The sequence below is a fragment of the Mandrillus leucophaeus genome, unplaced genomic scaffold (assembly GCF_000951045.1).
Source record: "Mandrillus leucophaeus isolate KB7577 unplaced genomic scaffold, Mleu.le_1.0 Scaffold736, whole genome shotgun sequence".
NCBI lineage: Eukaryota > Metazoa > Chordata > Mammalia > Primates > Cercopithecidae > Mandrillus > Mandrillus leucophaeus.
In genome coordinates, this window is record NW_012107986.1 from 1,308,130 (window position 1) to 1,329,143 (window position 21,014).

The 21,014-nt window shown below is 45.0% G+C and overlaps 1 protein-coding gene across 1 annotated transcript in view; it reads right to left on the bottom strand.

Annotated features, from left to right (window-relative positions):
* Positions 1–1,988: 1,988 nt before the first annotated feature.
* The window catches only part of LOC105528840 (chromosome unknown open reading frame, human C2orf61), a 58,257-nt gene continuing 39,231 nt past the window's right edge, over positions 1,989–21,014 (bottom strand). The window contains exons 6-7 of the mRNA XM_011965777.1: positions 5,588–5,692; positions 1,989–2,127 (exon numbers count right to left, since the gene is read on the bottom strand). Coding sequence (XP_011821167.1) covers positions 2,011–2,127; positions 5,588–5,692 — 222 coding nt within the window. The 3' untranslated portion in view covers positions 1,989–2,010. The remainder of the gene's footprint in view (positions 2,128–5,587; positions 5,693–21,014) is intronic.

Sequence of the window (21,014 nt, forward strand, 5' to 3'; positions counted from 1 at the left end):
ACACACACACACACACACACACACACACACAGAGTGAGAGTGAGAGAGAGATAAAGAGAGAGAGAGAAAGTTGGCTCTTGCCAGACCCTGGTTTACACTTTTGTCGATGAGATGCCTCTAAGTCCTTACAATCTGACCCCCTTCTTCCCCTTGCTAGTTTGAGGGGTTTCTCTAATCTTTCCATCACTGAGCCTTGGCTAAGACACACACGGCCATCTCCCGCCTCTATCTCATTCTAGAACGGCATCTGAGTGCCAGATGCTGCCTGAGATGCTGCTTCGTAGAGAAAACACCCTCCATCAGAATGACCAGCCATTACTTTCTGATCATGCAGGGGACTTTAACCCACTTGGAGAATACAATTGGAAACTATCTTCCCTGCAGCCATCTTCTCATCAAGGTGGGACAAGAGACACTATCCTGAGACATCAGTCTGATCTTCCAAGTGTCTGTTTTCTGCTCCAAAGGAATGTAATGCAGGGCGTTTATTCCACAAATGTGAACACATTCCAGGAGATGACGGCCTTCCTTTTCGCCCCTCAACAACCATTTTACAAGGGTCTCTAAGTCTAGGGCTTTGCTGCAGCCAAGAAGAGACATTCCCTTTGGTTGGAGCCCAATTCAGAGGGCAGTTGTGGAAGGCGGGTAATGTGTGTGTGGGAGGAACAGAGGGATTCTCAGGGGAACCAAAGCAGGGATCTAGAGAAGCCAGCATCATAGCAGTTAATGGGGAGGGGCTGGGCTATTGACTAAACTAAAACAAAATGTAAGCATTGTATTAGCTCTTCACTGTATTAGCTTTTTAAAAAGACCCTTGCAATTATTTATTAACCACTCTGGAATCTCCCTAGCCTTTGCTGAGACGCCACTGTCATGCATAGGATCCGACTGGCCAGAGCCCCTTGGGCAGAAAGCATGTGGTCCCAGCCTTCTGAGGACCCTCCTCCCCTCCCACACCCTCACTTGCACCCTCCACTGTCATTGGTCCAGGCTGCCTCCGTTCCCCTCCTGCAAATGTTTATTCCTGCCCTGAGCCTTTGCCCAGATAGGCTTCCTCGCCCCTGACTCTTTCCTCTCCTGATCACAGCCTCCTGATCCCTGGGGTGCTGGCCAATCTATCCTCCACCATGCGGGCCACCCCTCACCTCCCAGGCTCAGGCCACACTGCCTTCTCCTTCCTCTGAATGCCTGCGGCCTTCCTTGTCACAATGGCTCCTCTGTGCACCTGGTGCAATGATTTGGCAGCTTCCTGAAACTACAGCTCGTCTTCCTGTTGGAATTGCCATCCGCGTGAGGGCAGCCCCTGAGCTTCAAACACAGGGTAACTGGCAGGAAAGTCTTGGCACGACGTGTACGGCCCTCCCCCAACCGGCACTACCCCACACTCCATTTCCGGCACAACCCTCCCCGAACTCAGTCACATGCCTCATTCATCTTTGTTTCCAGACTCCACTCTCCAACCCCAGCTCAGCACCTTGCACATAGCAGATACTCAAAATGTTGTTGACTTGAAAACACAAATATTCATCAGGTGGAATCAATATTGTTCTTTTCAGGGGGTTCGAAGAGAGAAAGAACCAGCTTTTGGGATGCTGGGACGCTCAGCTTGGCCTCTGTTTAATGCTGAACACCCACGGAAGTCTTCAAGGGGCCATGAGGCCTTATAACCCTGATGCAGTTGAGTTCCAGCTAGAGAGAACACGGCCACACAGAGGAGAGACCAGACATCTCAGGGCCTGTCCGAGAGCAGCTCGGGGCACAGTCTGTCTGAATCTGCTCTTTGGTAATAAGCACAGTGAACATATAATTTATCGCTCAGACCAGGACACTTTTGAGAGAGAACTGGTAATTATGCTGGGACTATCCCAGATAAGCAAGCAGGACGGTCACCTCAAGCAATCAATCATGTTCTGTGGCCAAACCCCTCCAAGGAAAAGACAAAATACAGTTTTCTAAACATAAGAACGTGCTAAACCTCAAAGTAGAGCTTGGTGCCAAGATTGCTTTATTTTAAAAGCCAATTGTGTTGTTGAAGAAAAGGCTATGTTCTCGGCCCATTTTGGCTATGGTCGGAGACTGCTTAGGGAATTGTCTTAAAGTTGTATATGCTCCCGGGCCTGGGGTTTTCTGAAAACAGAGCAGAAAACAGGGACTGATGAGACAGTGAAACCAAAACCCTGAGGCTCCTGTGCCTGGCTGCTGGCTTGGATGTGGTGGACAAATTCCCCAAGGATGAAGACCAGGGCCACACCAGCCTGGGCTGAAGCCTGGCAGACCCTCTAATTGGAACATGTCCTTGGAGCAGAGGCTGCTCCTGTTAGGGGCTCACCATGAGGCTGGAGGGGGGCTGAGAGGCCAGGTCAAGCCAGGGGCCACCTAGAACCTGCTGGGAGAGGCGGGGTCACACGCCACCTGCACCTCAAGGCACACCTTCTCCCAAAGAGCACTTGGCCCAGGCAACTCCTATCCCAAAGAATGCCATCATCCTTCCCCCGGTGACCTCGGCCTGGCAAGAAGTGAGTGAAGAGAATGAGTTCTGAACCTGGTTGGTCTAACTCAAAAGTCCAAACTGCCTCTCAAACTCGGGTTGTGCCTTAGTTATTGACCCAGAGTTATTAAAGTAAGGTGCTTCTCAACCAGGGTCCACGGACCCCAGGGTCAGAAGTATTCTCAAGGGATCCACAAGTTCTAATTTTTGAAAGTCATGTTTTTGTTTTTATAAAATGCTTGAACAAATATTATTATTATTATTTGTTCATTATTATTTTTTTTTTTTTTTGAGAGAGTCTCGCTCTCACCAGGCTGGAGTATAGTGGGCGTGATCTCAGCTTACTACAATCTCTGCCTCCCAGTTTCAAGCTATTCTCCTGCCTCAGTCTCCCGAGTAGCTGGGATTACAGGTGCCGCCACCACCACACCCAGCTAATTTTTTTTGTATTTTTAGTAGAGACGGGGTTTCGCCACGTTGTCCAGGTTGGTCTCAGTCTCCTCACCTTGTGATCCACCCACCTCCGCCTCCCAAAGTGTTGGGATTACAGGCATGAGCGACCGCACCCGGCCGGGTTTTTTTTTGTTTGTTTGTTTGTTTTTTTGAGATAGGGTCTCACTCTGTCACCCAGTCTAGAGTGCAGTGGCACAATCTCAGCTCACTGCAACCTCCACCTCCTGGGCTTAAGCAATTCTCATGCCTCAGCCTCCTGAGCAGCTGGGATTACAGGGGTGTACCACCACACCTGGCCCTATTTTGCCAATTATTTAAACAAAGCTTCTCTTCTGTAGTGATAAAATACAAATAAATGCCATTTTCACAGACTAAGACTTCAATTTCTTTTTTTTTTTTTTTTTTTTTGAGACAGAGTCTCGCTCAGTTGCCCAGGCTGGAGTGCAGTGGAATGATCTCAGCTCACTGCAAGCTCCGCCTCCTGGGTTCACGCCATTCTCCTGCCTCAGCCTCCCAAGTAGCTGGGACTACAGGCGCCCGCCGCCACGCCCGGCTAATTTTTTGCATTTTTAGTAGAGACGGGGTTTCACCATGTTAGCCAGGATGGTCTCAATCTCCTGACCTCGTGATCTGCCCACCTCGACCTCCCAAAGTGCTGGGATTACAGGCATGAGCCACCGCGCCTGGCCTAAGACTTCAATTTCTTAGGTCGATGTCTCCCATGCTGGGGGCACATGCACATATTCTTGAAGGCATTTGAGACACCAGTGTAATGATTAAGATCAAGGGTTTTAGAGCCCAACAAGCCTGAGTTCCAGTCCTAGTCCCACCACCAACGGCTCAGTGGGACCCTGGGCATGGGCTTCCCACACCTTGCCCATCAAACAGCATAGAGTACCTGCCTCTAAGGGGCTATGAGGCTCACTGGCGCCTCTCTAAGACAAAGAGACTTGGACAGGCCAGCAGTTAGCTACCACCACTATTATTCTCTACTATTATCACCTACTTGTCATTTCTACCCTGCCCTGCAGTTTCTTATCTCTTCAGGAGACAGTGAGAGTGGAGCAGAGCAGTCAGTCCAGAGCACATGAGATCAGCTGCCTGCAGAAACCGCTTTAAATGACAGGATGTTTCCCTTGCCAAAAGCAGAGGAGCAGCCTGGAAATCTAATCAAGTCCTGGCCAAACGTCAAAGGAAGCTGAAGCCTTTATTAGTGCTATTAATGAGGGTGCAACGTGCACGTGGAGTCCTGGGAGGCCAGGGCAGAGAACAGAAGGTTCAGGGGGCCTGCACCCCCACAAGGCCACCCCTTGGGAGGCTGTTGGTTGGGGTTCAGCCACCTTGAGAACATCAAGCTCAGTTCCCCTCCCGTGATTTCACTGCCACCAACAACCTTCTGGTTGTCTTCAGCTTCCATGAAAATTTTCTATAAGGGAGAGACTCCACCAATCAGTGCTCCAGTCACCAGGCCCGTATGGTGAATGCTTAGAAGTTAACACCACCTCTTCTGGCTTCTTGCTCAGTTGCCTGGGAGTTTGGTTAGCATGACTCAGTGTTCCTGAGAATGCCCGATCCCGTGGGCTCTGACAAACATGTTTCTGGATCATGGTGATGCCACTAAGGTGTGTGGATCCCCCAGCCTCCTGCTGTCGGTCTGTCTACAATTTCACTGGCAGGGCCTCCCCATTATCAATCTAGATAAAGGCTGTGCTACCTTACTCTGCTGCCCAGCAGCTCTGGGGCAGAGATTCTGAAGGCCATGACCTGGGACATGGGCTAGGTAGGGCTAGAGGAGGTGATTTGCAGCCCAGGCAGTGGCAGCACTAGTCCTCTCCTACCCACCACTCCAACTTCTCCTCCTAGTCCCTTGATTCCCCCTGGGTGGGCCCGTTTTCTTACAGGCAGAATTTGTATTTCTGTCTCCCCAGCCACCTCAAATGAGTCTATATACCAGCAAGTCTTGGGGACTTTCAGACTGAGTTGCAGACTGAAAGCAACAAAGCTATGGGAATTAAAACTCTTTTGACATTTAAAAAAAAAAAATCCACTGTTGGTAAACTTCACATTACGCTTTTATAATCTTTCCTGGTCTTCTCTAGGTTTGGAGTCGTCCTGCACGCTCCCAGGATCCACGTTCTTTGTATCTCTCCATGGACCTGAGCCTCTTCCCTGTCTGTCCTGAGTCTCTGGGGATTGGGTGATCACTAATGCCTTAATGGTCCCATTCGGTTCAATAAAAATGTTTCTGCTTCAAATTTTGCTTCCTTGGGCTCCCAGAAGCCACACACACATAGAATAGTCATTCTGGCTGGCAGGAGGCAGCCACTGCAGGCACCCCCAACAAAGCATCTAGTTGGTAACATTGATGGCTAATTAATGTGCTGCTTCCAAGTGGCCCCATAATTCAGCCACAGATTTGGGGCCTGGAGTCACTCTGAATCTGAAGTTGGTTGAAAATGTCCAGGTATTTGAGCATTTCACTTCTGATTGCCTTGACAGGCAACTGTATGTACCAGAACTGTATACACATGATCATTCCCCCATCTCACCACCAGCCCGCACCTCCCACACACACAGGAACAGAAAACCTACCACCATAACCATGCCCCTGGGGGCGGGGGGTGGTCTGTCTTTCCGAATACTTACTGAACGGCTGGGCAAGAATCGAGGGACTCTGGATTGAAAACAAGAAGTGATAGAGCTTGTTGGAGGTTTTTTCACATTATAATCACCTGGACCAGGGCCTTCATGCTATTGAACATTTAAAAAATTGCTTCATTATTATTATACTAATATTTGATACATTTTAATGCTTTATTTGCCTTCTACAAATAAACATATGAATCAATATGATATAGTAGAAAAATCCCATGTTTGGTCTCAAGAGATCTCATTCAGGGTATGAGCTGGGACAAGTCGCTGTGAAGCGGGAGTAACTCCTGCCTCACCTCCCTTGTGCACGACGGTGAGGAGTGAAGGAGGGTTAGGTGAGCAGCACCTGCCTCCCTTGTCCCTGCCAGCATCCCTGATGCCCCTGGGCTCCCAGCCCACACTCAGGTCCCCCCGTCCCCTCACAGCAGCATGCAAGCCTCATGCCCTACTTGTCCCTCTGACTGTTAAAGGTGACTTGCTGCTCTAAGCTGTTAGCTTTATAACAATGCTCATTCTTTCATATAAATGTCATATATGTTATCTTAGTCCAAAAAAGATTCATAGCAATTCACTGATATAAGCACAATGCTATGAGATTAACATAAATAGGTGAACACAATTTTAAAAAGACAATCACTCCAGTAGCAAAATTAGCAACAGCCAATTCATAAAGAGGATATACAAACATTTAATGAGCAAACTTCGAGGAAGGAGGGCTTTCACCTCATTTATAACCACATACATTCTAATTTAAAAAACAAACTTCCTTTTTTTTCCCCCACAGAGTGAGGAGAAGGGGTTCTAAAAATTTTAAAAAGGTTAATAAAGAAGAGAGAGAGAGGAAGGAAGAAAGGGAGAAAGAAAAGGAAGGAAAGAAGGAAGGGAAGAAGGAAGGGAAGGGAGGGAGGGAGGAAGGAAGGCGAGAGGGAAAGAAGGAAGCCAGAGCTTTAACAACCAGCGCGAGCACTCCTTATGATGCTGGCAGAAGCATGAATTCGCTCAGCCTTTCCAGAGTGCAATCTGGGAAGATATGAAACAGCTTAAAAACATATACGCCTATCCAGAGAGAGAGAAAGAAGACAGGAGAATGGTTATTGGTTGTTGCAGGAAACCAGGGAGACAAATGATGAGTCTTGAGTCTAGAATGTGGCAGGGAAAATGGGAATAGCCCAAACACCACACTGGATAATGCTAACATGATGTTCATCTTTTTTTCCTAGTAATTCACTTTTTTTCCCCCTCCATTTTCAAATAGCTAATGTTCCTTGCCTCCAGGGTGGGACAGGGCCAAAAAACAGAAATAAGTGTTTTTCTAGCATGATGTCTTGGATCTGTTTCTAAATAATGCAGGAGTTAGGGGAAGCAGGTGGGAGTAGTAGCCCAAAACACTGGCCTAAAGCTGAACATTGTGGAATTGTTGACTAGGTATATGAGGTTTCAATACAGTATTCTAAGTTATATATATTTTTCAAGTTTTCACAAAATGGAGTTTAAGACAACGTATATTTATTATTTTGACCCAGCAATTCCAGTTGTAGGCATTCACCCTAAGAAAACAATTGAGAATGCGTGCAAATATTTAGCCACAAAGACTGTAACATTGTTTCCAAAAGTGAAAACTGGGAAATAAACTAAATCATGGATGATATGTGCCTGGTTAAATAAATTACAATGCTTCCATCCAGCAGTCCAATGTTGATGAGTTTTTATAGACATAACAACTACTCCCAAATGTCATTAAGTCAAAAATGCAAGCTGAACAAATGTGCATAAAAATACTTGGAATGAAATTATCTCAGAATGTTCATAAACAGTAGCTTTCTTGGGGTAGTGGTGTGTTGAACAAAAAGGAAACAAAAATCTTTTTTTGCTTATATGCATTTTCTAATTTTTCTACAATGAACACAAGTACTCCTGAAACAAGAAAAAAAGATAACGTACAGATAAATGACTATGGAAATTAGGTAAAGAAAAAAAGAGGCCAGGCATGGTGGCTCATGCCTATAATCCCAGCACTTTGGGAGGCCAAGGCTGGTGGATCACTTGAGGTCAGGAGTTCAAGACCAGCCTGGGCAACATGGTGAGACCTTGTCTGTAAAAAATATAAAAATTAGCCAGTCGTGGTGGTGTGTTCCTGTGGTCCCAGCTACTTGGGAGGCTGAGGTGAGAGGGTCACCTGAGCCGCAGAGGTCAAGGCTGCAGTGAGCCATGATCACGCCACTGCACTCCAGCCTGGGAAACAGAATGAGGCCCAAGAAAAGAAAAAAGAAAAGAAAGAAAGAAAAGGGGAGGGGAAGGAGGAGGAGAGGGGATAGGGGAAGGGAAGGGAGGGGAGAGGAGAGGAGAGAGCCAGCAGTAAGGTCATAACAGGGACATGTATCTGTAAGATCCTTATAACAGGTAAGGCTGGCCACGAATGAGCGCCTCAGATTTTGCAGAATAAGCACTGCGCTGCAGACCCTCCACAGTTGTTTTGTTTTGTTTTGTTTTGAGACAGTCTCACTCTGTCACCCAGGCTGGAGTGCAGTCATGCCATCTCAGCTCACTGCAAGCTCCGCTTCCCGGGTTCAAGCGATTCTTCTGCATCAGCCTCTCAAGTAGCTGGGACTACAGGTGCGCGCCACCAAGCCTGGCTAATGTTTATATTTTTAATAGAGACGGGGTTTCACCATATTGGCCAGGCTGGTCTCAAACTCCTGACCTCATGATCTGCCCACCTCGGCCTCTCAAAGTTCTGGGATTACAGGCGTGAGCCACTGCACCCGGCCCTTCCACAGGATTTAAAGCAAGACTTTCCCATTCTTTCTGGCAGGTGGCACAGCCATGTAATCAGGGCTGCCATTCTCAATTACTCCACCATGAATGGAGTCTGTTATTATCAGCCAAGCACACATCTGATCATCAAGGGATAGATGCACCTCATCATTTTACAACTCATGGCAGAGAGATGACAACAGTCGTATTTTCAAACTGATGTATATACGTGTGACAGAGGTTGCTGTCAGGGTGAGGCTCTCTGTTTGGTGTGAATTCTGCACTCACATTGAATAAATCTAAGCCGTAAGAAACACAAAGAAGCAAAATGCCAAGAATATCTGCACAGGAACAGTTCGTGCAGGAGCCTCTCAGTTTGGCTATAATAACACAGTGCTCTGAAGCCAGATGAGCAGCTGGGGCAAGAGATGATGCTGGGTATGCTACCACTGATTCCACACCTATGGCGGCCATCTGCAGAATGGCTAAGAAAGAAGCGACCTGCCCGTTTTCCCCAGGCCTAATGCGGCTTTGCTTTCTAAAGCTTCCTAGTCTCAAGCTGCCTGGGAGTCCAGGCATGAAGCCTGATGAAGCGTGATGCATTGCCATCCCATCCAGCAGTTTCCTTGCGTGGACTTGGTCATCTGAATCAAAGGGACTAAGATGTGTTGCAGAAAGAAGTTACCGAACGCTATTCCACATGTGGCAGATGGGATCTTTAAGAGGGAGCATTAGGGAAGTGGATATAAGCCCAAGTTCATATTCCAAAGCCACAGGCATGTTGCGGCAAAGCCGTGACTATTCTGAGACTGCTCACGGCTGGGTCCTGCAATGGCCAGGAAACAACTCTAGCAGAGTCCCCACTGCTGCCCCATCTGAGGACAGCTTGAGTGGATAGATGGTTCGGGATGTGCCATTTCTGAACCCAGTTCAATGGGAGGGTGTTTAAAACAAGAGGGACATTTGAACCACGTCCTCTTCCTTAAAGCTGAGCACTCTGCTCTCTCCTTTACTGGGGATCCTCAAGTGTGATCTAGACCTTGGGTCTCACATTGTGTGTGATACGTGTGCAAAGGGGGGCCTCGGGTTCACCAAGCAGCACTAAGCACCTCTTCCACAAATCAAATGGGCCGTTTCTTAAACCTTGCTTTTGTCAGGGTCATGCTTTGGCAACTGTGGGTTTCCCAAAGCTAAACCTTTCGAATACCACGGACAAAAACTCTGTCTCCACGGGAGAGCAGAATAGTCACCTTCCTAGAGTCCTAGAACTTGATGTCAAAAGAAACAACAGGGAAGCTTTATAGTATCTATTCCTCAGCTGTGGTACACGATTACATCTCAACCCTCCTGAGGAGAATATCATTCTCTTCCCTTAGAAAATGCCCTGTTTAATTGTGCTTTTACTTGAGGGCAACTTTAACCAATGGGAGCTGTAAGGATTATTACACAGATGAATAAAATACTCTCTTTGGCCTCTGAGGAGTTTGGAGTCCAGTGAGGGATACAGGCAGAACCAAACAGAAACACCACAAAAGAACAAATGGAGGTAGGAGGGGCTGGAGTGGTACTGAGCAAGAGCTGAGCTATCTGCCTGGCTTTCAGACACCAAACCAGGCTCTGGTGTAACGGGGCTGTCTTGTTAAGTGTGATCCCAGTGGGTTGCGGGATGTCGCCAAGGCCAGGAGCTTTCATCTCGCTGCAGAAGACTCAGACTTTCCTGGAGAGCTCTTGGGTCTCTGTCACACCACGAAGAAGCCTGGCTTATTCAGTTCCAACTTCTGATGGATCATCATGCTGTGGAACATTCCAGGCCTTTGGGAAGCCTGACATGCCCTGCCTGTACACACTCCTCCCCAGGGCTGAGAGGCTGGGACTGGGAAATCTATATAATCACTACCCTCCTCTGGAATGAAGACATATGTCACTCTGGGGCAGCCCAGAACAGCCAAATGCCAGATGCCTCCTAGAGAATGTGAGAGTAGATGAAACTGTCCCAAGTTGTTAGGTATTGAATTCTATACCCCCCAATCATAAGCCCTGTGAATTTCCATTGTGTTGATGTGGCTTCCATGCTGAATGCTGTCTCTCCCCAGTTTTTAAGGACTTATGAATTTGGAATTCCCAGTACCTCAGCATGTGACCTGATTTGGAAATAGGGTTGTTGCAGATGTAATTATTTAAGCTGAAGTCATTAGGGTGGGGCCTCATCCAGAATGGCTGGTGTCCCTTATTAAGAGGGGAAATTTGGATACAGAGACAGGCTCACAAGGAAAACACCATGTGAAAACAAAGGCATGGAACTCTAAACCCAGGAAGACCAAGGAATGCCAGCAAGCCACCACGAGCTGCGAACGAGGCATGAACAGATTGTCCCTCACAGCACTCACACTGCCAACACCTTGGGCTGGGACTTCCAGTCTCCAGAACTGTGAGACAACACATTTCTGTTGTACTGGGCACAACAAATACCCAGTTTGTGGCACTTTGTTACGGCAGCCCTAGCACATGAATACATCAGTGTTCAGCTCATGTCTTTATTCAGCCAATATACATTGCTCCAGGCCGTAGGCTGAAAGCTGGGAATACAGTGGTATGTGACGGTCTCCTAATAGCTATTCTCTCCTTATTGCTTAGTGTTAGAACAATTTTTAACTGGGCTCGTGTCTACTCAGAATAAGGATTCACTTTCCCAGCCTCCCTGGCAGCTAGGTGTGGCCGCATGACCAATCTTGGGGATATAGGATGGAGGTGGAAAAGGCGCATGCGAATTCCAAGGGGAAGTCTTCAGGAGAGCGCATATTGTGTTTCTTCCCCACACTCCTTCCTGCCCGCTGGGCCCCTGTTCCCTACTCTCTGGGACCACGAGGATGGAAGCCATGCTCAGCAAAACAGCCCATGGGAGGAGTCTGATGCGGTGGAGTTGCCACACCAGCCCTAAACTGCCTACTGCAGAGACTGTATACAAGAGAGAAATCAATTCCTATCTTGCTCATAACATTGTTATTTAGGGTCTCTGTTACTGGCAGCAGAACTTAGTCCTTATCGACCAGGTAGGCGTGGATTTCCTATGCTCATGAGGCTCACAGTCGAGCAAGGAAGGCACACCTTACCAAAAATAAATAAACAAATCACAAACGTGGGGAGTATCACACAAAGGGATGTACAGGATGCTACGGAGAGTACACCAGAGAGTAAATCCATCTGGTTCAAGGGGTCCGAGGAACTCCTCAAGGAAGTACCTGTGAGGATGGTGGAAAGGTGTGTGGGAAGCTGGGTTGAGAAAGCTAGGCCAAAATGGGCAGGGCCTTGAGGACAAGCCTAGAGAGAAGGATGTTATTCATTTTAACCTTGCTGGGACAAATTCACTGCACTGCAAAAACAAAATAAAAAGTGTTAACTGGACTGTGCTGATTTAATTAGTAGAAAAGACCAAAGAACAGATGATTAGTGGTCGCCGGGATATCTTAATCCGTGTGCAAGTTAACAGTAGGAATTCTCTTCCGTTCAACTTTCTGAACCGTGAATGTCTCAGGCGGTTAGGGACTGCCGCTGGGTTGAATGTGGCAAACCTCATTAAAACAAAGCTTAAAAAGTCAAATCCACACATATTCACTGAAACCTGCTGTGTGCAAGGTATATTTAGGCCAGGGATTCTGGCAGATGTTAAAGACATTTTGTCTAGGATCATTGACTTCAGGGTGCCTGCAATCTAGTTGTGAAGACAAGGACAAAAATCTAGTGAAAATCACAATATACACATTAAGGAACCACCATTACCACAACAAAAAAAAAGCAAACTGTCGCAGAATAGATTTAAATATGAAATGAGTGAGTATACCAACTTGGAGGGCTGATGATGAGGGGAGGCCACAGGGAGAGGCAAGTGGTATGAGGAAGCTCCAGGAACAGGGGTCTGGAGTAACACCTTGAAGACAGGGAGGATACAGGCGGACAGGGAGGGAGAGAGATGAGGGCAAGGGAACGGGGCAAGCAGGTAGAGACCGGTGGAGTGCACTCAGATTCATGTGCAAAAGGGATTTTTAATCATTAGTATGTTACAAAATTTGATCTTAACTTGTTAAGACAAAGGAGATCATGTAAACTCATGAGGAAAATAAACCAGGGAGCAAATCCTTTAATATGAGATGTATGACTCAACCTGACTCCACAGTAACCAACTTGAATTTGCTAAACTTACTTTTAAAAAATCATCTTTCTCCAGAAAGCACACACATTCTGTTTCCCAGGTGAAGAATCTCTGTGCACTGCTATGGTCTGGATGTTGATGTCCCCCCAAAATTCATATGTTGGAACCTAATGGCGCCTGTGATAGTGTTAAGATGTGGGGCCTTTGGGAGGTGATTAGGTCATTAGGGCTTCTTCCTCATGAATGGGACTCCTGTGCTTATAAAAGAGGCCTGAGGAAGCTTGTCTGCCTTCCTCAGACAGGAAGGATGCTGCTTTCTAGCTGCGTCCTTCGCCAGCAAGGCGCGAGCGCAAGCTTCTGCCCTTCGCCACGTGTGGATGCAGCTAGAAGTGCCATCTATGAGGAAGGGGGCCCTCATCAGACACCAACCTTGATCTTGGACTTCCTGGCCTCCAGAACTGTGAACAATAAATTTCTATGGTCTATAAATTACCCAGTCTAAGGTATTTTGTTATAGCAGCAGGAATGGACTAAGTGGACCAAGAAACATGAGGTGTGTATTCATAGATGCCTGTATAGGCTCCTGTCAAAAAATGCACGGAGGGGCTGGATGCGGTGGCTCACGCCTGTAATGCCAACATTTTTGGTGGCCCAGGTGGGTAGATCTCTTGAGGCCAAGAGTTTGAGACCAGCCTGGCCAACATGGTGAAATCCCATTTCTAAAACAAACAAAAAAAAATGCACCCAGGGACTTGAAATTCAACTTTCTCAAGTTAAACCTTTTTGCTTTTCACGTGTATGAACATGAGAATGGTTTTTACAGTTTGATGGCAGATGTAAATATCTAAATGTCACCATGTATTTCCAGTTTCTGCAAGCCTTCATTCTGAATTCTCGTTTACAGACCGGGGCAGGTTAAAGCCCTTTGGGTGCTGGTCTTCCAGGCCTCCTCTCTACCCTGACCCAAAATGGGTTCAGCAGGCAGGCTTCACTGCTGCTCAGCGACAGCTCCCCACAGACCAGAGAGCCAGAGGGCTGCCCCTCCCTGTGGCCATCTCTACTTCACAGCATTCTTTCACACACCTACTTTCATTTAATCCTCATGCCAGCCTGATGCAGGAGGTGCTAATATCTCTATTTAACAGTTGAGAAAGTGAGGCTCAGCGGGGTTAGAAACCAGTGATTTAGCGTTTCAGCTGTGGGAGCCAGAGCCGGTTACTGGCCTTGCTTCTCAGTGCTGGAAAGTATCAGTACTTAGTTCCAAGCTGTTCTTCTTTAAAATCGCAAAGCTAAAGGGAATCTAGAAAGAGCACATAATCCACTCCCATTTATCTTAGCACAAACAACTTTCAGTTGATATACTGAAAAGAGAACGGGTCAGAAAACAATGATGACCCTAAATATCTATATATATCCATGCATTAAAATACAACTAATAAGCAGCATAAACTGAAATTACTACATGGGGTGGTAAAAATGATCTCCCCAAATTTGGTGTGTGTGATAGGTGGGATTACACTGCTCAAAAAAGAAAAGAAAAAGCCCCTCAGCAAGGAGGACAGAAAATCCTGTGTCGAGGTGGGTACAGAGAAAAACTACAGCCACCTCTCTGAGGCACTCAAGAGGAGGTGTGTGGCAGGGCCTATGCAACTCAGGAAATTCTAGAATTCTGTAAACACTGGTCTACAGGTTCCCAAGAGAAGGGGGACATACACGCTGGTGGATGGGGTAGAAGCAAACCTGTTAGGGGCCAAAACTTATTCACATTTGCAAAATTAGTAATTGACGATACCTCTGAAGTCTACCTTGGTACTGTTTATTTCTGCAAAGAGAGAAAATGCGACGGTCTGGGTTTCTAGTTAGGCTGCCGCACGGGAGGGGTAACACCAAGTGATCACAAACCCGCCCCACCTCAAGGTGCAGCTTTCACAGAAACACACATGCCAAGGACGCCCAGGTAATTCAGATTGGTTGTAGGTGTTCACTGCCTCATCCTCTGTTTTCTTAGGAGGCCACAGGAGCAGAAGGCAACCCACAGTGGTTTGAAATCTGAGGCAGTTCTGACCTCAAACTTGGACAGGGCTGGCAACTGCCCTGAACCCTCTCCTCCCACTTCCCCAGGCTGCTGCCCCAGGTGTGAGCGCTGCCCCGACAACGCAAACGGCTAAAGCCTCAGCACCAGCAGGAGCAGGACTGGAAAGTTCTTCTCTTACATCTCCCAGGTGCTTTACTAACAGCAGGAGAAGCAACTTCAGACAAGTGAAGCACCAAAGGAATGAAGAGCATTGAGAAGAATGGAAATCTGGAAGGCCACCTTTCTATTTTCATGCCTCTGGCTCCTGGAGATTCCTTTCACTCAAGATAGCAAGAGCACCCTCTTTTTGCAGTCCAGGTAGTAGGTAGGTGTTGCCCCGCTTCCTGACATTCTTTCTCTAGTCTCTGGATAACTAAGGTCACTCCCTCAGCGTGGGCAGGGCAGAGCACCGCACGCCACACATAGAGATGGGTAGGGGACCTAGACGTATCAGAGGATCCCCTATTTTTGATCACAGTGATTGGCCCAGGGGCAGGCACATGACCCTAACTGGCCAATCAGAGGAGCCTGCCTTTTCACATTCCTTGCTAAACCGGCAGGGTGTGGCGCTGGGGCGGCCATCTTGCCTAGCTCAAGGGATAGCTTGTGCAAAAGTAGGAGAGAGATGAAGATAAAACAGTACCTAACGTGCCAAGGTTATAGGCACCAGTATATTCTACCCCACCTTTATGTTTTTATTTTTTGCTTAAGCTAATTTGTAAGGTTTCTGTCAATTACAACTGAAAAAATTCTAACCAATACATTCACCCTCCTGTTCCCAGTCAAGACATTGTTATAAGAAAGTGCAGGAAATTCTTCACTCTCACAACTGGACGGCGATATATGACTTGGCTGATGTTAATGCTGTTGGAAAAGCAGCACAGATTTTTTAAGAAGAAAAATTGCCAGGATAAACATCATTTTCTTAGAAATTCTAGCACAGGCCAGGCACGATGGCTCACGATTGTAATCCCAGCACTTCGGGAGGCAGAGGTGAGCAGATCACCTGAACTCAGGAGTTCGAGACCAGACTGGCCAACATGGTGAAAACCCGTCTCTATTAAAAATACAAAAATTAGCTGGGCATGGTGGCGGGCACCTGTAATCCCAGCTACTGGGAAGGCTGAGTCAGGAGAATCGCTTGAACTTGGGAAGGGGAGATTGCAGTGAGCCGAGATCCTGCCACTCAAATCCAGCCTGGATGATAAGAGTGAGACTCTGTATCAAAAAAAAAAAAAAAAAAAAAAAAAAATCTAGCACATCTATAAGCTATATTTGAAATGTTATATTTTTCCCAAAATGTTACCCACAAGTAAAACTTATCTTTGAGGAAGTTGAGACTGGGACCTACTTTAATCATCTTGGCTTCCAAATTCCATTCAAGCAGAAATCAATTTTCTGGTTTACTCAACCAGACTGTGTTTATTAATTCTTTTTCTGCTCCCCTAGGAATTTCAAACTATCGGCTTAGTTTTTAATTGAACTAAGTCCTTAAATGCTAAAACAGTTGGAATGATTCCAGTGTTTCACAATGCTGGTTTGAGGGCATAGTCTATGCCACAGGTCTGATACTTTTGAACTTTTAAAGGTGACTGAAACAGGCAGATCATGTAACAATCATTTGTATCTGTACAGACTCCTGTTTGTCTAATCCTTTCCTTATTCTTTATAGGCCTGTCAGGTTTTAAGAAATACAGAAACGACCGGGCGCAGTGGCTCACACCTGTAATCCCACCACTTGGAGAGGCCAAGGTGGGTGGATCACAAGGTCAGGAGTTCAAGACCATCCTGCCTAACACGGTGAAACCCCGTCTCTACTAAAAATACAAAAAAATTAGCCGGGCATGGTGGTGGGCGCCTGTAGTCCCAGCTACTCAGGAGGCTGAGGCAGGAGAATGGTGTGAACCCAGGAGGCAGAGCTTGCAGTAAGCCAAGATGTCGCCACTGCATTCCAGCCTGGGCAACACAGTGAGACCCTATCTCAAAAAAAAAAAAAAAAGGAAATACAGAAACACCCCAAAATATTTCTGATATCAAAGAAACCCACTTTTTTTGTTCCCACTATCAGGAAAGATATGTGTGTCTCATTTTTTCACTATATATACAACTAAGAGAAACAATAACTGCAAAGAATCTGCTTAGTAAATCACTACAGACCCCAAACATATGAATGACTGAGTCCCCAAACATCATACAAATGACTGAGTCCTAATTAAGTAGCAGAAAGTGGGACTATTTTTATTTAATAACAAAGTGTTTTCATCTTAACCATATTGATGGCTCTTTTCCTCAAACATTGCCTGTTTTCCGCTTTTAAAAATTATATATTGGGCTGGGCACGGTGGCTCATGCCTATAATCCCAGTACTTTGGGAGGCCAAGGCAGGCGGATCACTTGAGGTCAGGAGTTTGAGACCAGCCTGGCCAACATGGCAAAATCCTGTCTCCACTAAACATACAAAAATTAGCCAGGCCTGGTGGCGGGCAACTGTAATCCCAGCTACTTGGGAGGCTGAGGCAGAAGAATTGCTTGAACCCGGGATGCAGAGATTGCAGTGAGCCGAGATCACACCACTGCACTCCAGCCTGGGCAACACTGTGAGATTCCATCACAAACAAACAAAATTATATTTTGAAATACTGTGAAACCAATGGAAGAGAAAGAAGTATAAGCAATCACCCTTAGTCACTGTGTCTCAGCATAGCCGTTAAAAGAATTTAATGCATTTCCTATTTTTCATACACATGATTTTTCTGACGTTAATCTTAATACACATCGCAATTTGATCCTGCATTTTTCACTACACATTAGATCATAAGGATTTCTGGTGTATTTTAATAATTTTCACAATCATTGTTTAAATGGCTGCCAAATATTTTTTGAGTGGATACATAATATTTTTTTAAAATGATTTCCCCTCTGCTATTAAATTGTTGCTACTATTATCTTGCTATTACAAATTATACCTTTAAAAAAATTAAAACTCATAACCACATTTGAACAAATTATCCCTTGATCATATTTTTGTATAGATGAATATTTCTGTATTTAAGATAATTAGTTTTGGAGGGTTTTCTCAAAGTAGAATTTGTGAGTGAAAAGGCAGTTTTTTATACCTTAATACATACTACCAAACTCCTTTCAAAGAGTTGTATGAATGTATACGCCCACCAGCAATAGACAAGAAAAGCACTGAATCTCTATAGTCTCAATGCCGAGTAGATGGTGGTGGTGGTGGGGAGGGATGGTCTTTAGAGAAATAAAATCTTCCTCACTCTTCTTTATTCTAATGGGATTAATAAGTAGTCATCAAAAAGTAGCCCCTGTATGTTCAAAGAAGTAGTGCAGAATATCTGATATCCTTAATGCCCACATTTTGAAACACATTCACGAGGAAATAAAATCATGCAGTTTTTGGTAGATCAAGAGACTTACTTAGGTCACTTACGAAAGCAGTAAAATCAATTAAAGGGGAGGAGTGAGGGGAGGAGAAACTACAAATGAAAGTTTTCTTTTGTCCAGTTCTCTTGGATGAAAATGATTAGGATTTGTTGCTCTTAAAACCATGCTGGTGTGAGTGAACCGCACATTTTGGTCTTGGGATTTGTGAGGCTTGGTCCTTACCAAGGAGCTAAAAGTGAATGGTGTCTGGTAGAAGTTTTCAACACAATGTTTTTCTGTTGGTAAAAAAATGGCCCTTTTTACTTATGGTAGAACATGTCCTCTGGCGTCTACCCCAAAAGGCACATGTAGATACTCTCCTCATAGACTTTCCCATGGACAGAAAAATGATGCTCATCCATCACCAATGATTCAGTTATTTCGAAAATAACTGAAATCACCAATAAGTATACAACTTTACACTGGTAATGTGAAGATTAAAAATCATTTTCCAACCAAATTCCTTACCAGTTGTTTCTCCTGATAGCCGCCTACACTTGGGGACAAAATGTAATTCACCTGAATCCCTGACACAAAGAAGGCTGCGTGTTTTGTTTTGTTTTTAACAAGTGAGAATAGCTCCTCTATATCAAGTGGACTTTGGGCACATAAGATCCTAGAGCATTTTTAAATTCAAGCTTAATGTACTTTTGATAACTAAAAAACTAAGTAGTAATCTGCTATGCCTTCATATTGTCATTATTCATTCTTTCATAGGTTAACCTTTGAGATTTTGTTGTTGTTGTTTTGTGGTTTCATTTTGAGACGGAGTCTTGCTCTGTCACCCAGGCTGGAGTGCAGTGGCATGATCTCCGCTCACTGCAACCTCTGCCTCTCAGGTTCAAGCTGTTCTTGGGCTTCAGCCTCACAAGTACCTGGGATTATGGGTGTGTACCACCAAGTCCAGCTAATTTTTGTATTTTTAGTAGAAATGTGGTTTCACCACGTTGGCCAAGATGGTCTCAAACTCCTGACCTCAAGTAAGCTGCCCACCTCGGCCTCCCAAAGGGCTGGGATTACAGACATGAGCCACTGTGCCTGGCCTAACCTTTGAGATTGTAGGTATAACTGACGAAAATATTTCAGTGAGCTCATTTTCACTGATCATGTTAAGAAAGGAAAGATGGGTGCCTGTATGTATCTTTTATAACTAGCCTCATTCTCAAAAGCATTTGAAAAGACTAGGTAAATGTCTATAGGTCTCTACTATATTGCACCAGATCTACAGGTCAGATTTCTGGTGATTGTAGGTTTCATACATCTCAACAATGAGGCAGCCTATCCTAAGTCAACAGGGCTCAAATGACACCACAACCTTAGAATGCAAAACACATTTCAGAAGAATTAGAGAGTTAAAACTTTTTTGCAAATCAAAAGTACCAGCCTGGACAACATAGTGAGATCCTGTCTCTACCAAAAAAATTAGCCAGGCATGTTGACACACACCTGTTAGTTACTCAGGAGGCTGAGGAGGGAGGATTGCTTGAGCCCGGGAGGTGGAGCCTGCAGTGAGCCGAGATTGTGTCACTGCACTCCAGCCTGGGCAACAGAGCAAGACTATCTCAAAAAAAAAAGAAAAAAAATCAATAGTAAAAATTAGAAGAAATTAAAGTGAATATGTCTCTGGAGGGAATTTTTTAAGTAGTGGAAGAAATAAATAAGGGAAAGATACATAGATCTCATTCATTAATTCAACACATTTTTTCAGCACTATATGAGGTAGTGGGCATTGATAAATAAGGCAGACACAGTCCCTTCTTTCATGGGACTTACATTCCAGAAGATGATGACAAACTACCTAATTTGATGACACAGACATTTTACATTTTAAACTTCTGTATAAATAAAATATAAGCAAAAGGAAAAATCCCTGAAAAACTTCAACAAATGTAAGTGCTAATATCTCTTAACTATATAGAGTTTACACAAATCAACAGAAACGAATACTAAAACTCTACCCAATAGATAACTGGGCAAAGACTGTAACCAGAGTATACAGGAAGGGCCACAAGTAACTAGTTAATAAACACTAATTAGAATGCATAGCCATAAATCAATCAAACATATTAAATTAAAACAACTAGATACCATCTTAAACTATCAAATTAATGAATATTTTAAAAATAACAATAAACAAGACATACGAATTTGGTGAAATGAGTATGCTCTTGATTGCTGAAGGTCTGTCAAAATTTATCAACAACATGTATATAATCTCTAGTAAATCCCATTTGTGACAATCCATAGAAAGTAATGCCCAAATTTAGAAAAGACTATGCATTGAGCTGAGTGTAGTGGCTCATGCCTGTAATCCTAGCACTTAGGGAGGCAGAGGCAGGAGGATAGCCTAAGTCCAGGAGTTCAAGACCTGTTTGGACAACATAGCAAGACCCCATTTTCAAAAATAAAAATAAAAATAAGCCAGGTGTGGTGGCTCATACCTGTAATCCCAGCACTTTGGGAGGCTGAGGTGGGCAGATCACTTGAGGTCCGGAGTTCGAGACCAGCCTGGCCAGCATGGTGAAATCCCATCCCTACTGAAAATACAAAAAATTAGCCAGGCATGGTGGTAGGCACCTATAATCCCAGCTATTTGGGAAGTTGAGGCAAGAGAGTAACTTGAATGCAGGAGGCAGAGGTTGCAGTGAGCCAAGATCACACGACGGCACTCCAGCCTGGGTGGCAGAGCAAGACTCTGTCTCAAAAATAAAATAAAATAAAATAATATAAAATAATAAAAATAAAAGACTGTGCATCATCTTATTACAGCATTTGTTTTTTATCTGAGTATTGAGTACCAATGTTCTTGCATGACAAAGTTGTATATGTAATCAAAAGTTATCATAACACAAATTATCCAATGAACTGACCACTTATAAAATTACATGCTATTCAAATATCCCTCCCTGCAGACAGGTTCATGCCTTTGTGAGTCAGTATCACTCCCTCATTCTTTTTTTTTTTTTTTTTGAGATGGATTCTCGCTGTGTCGCCCAGGCTGGAGT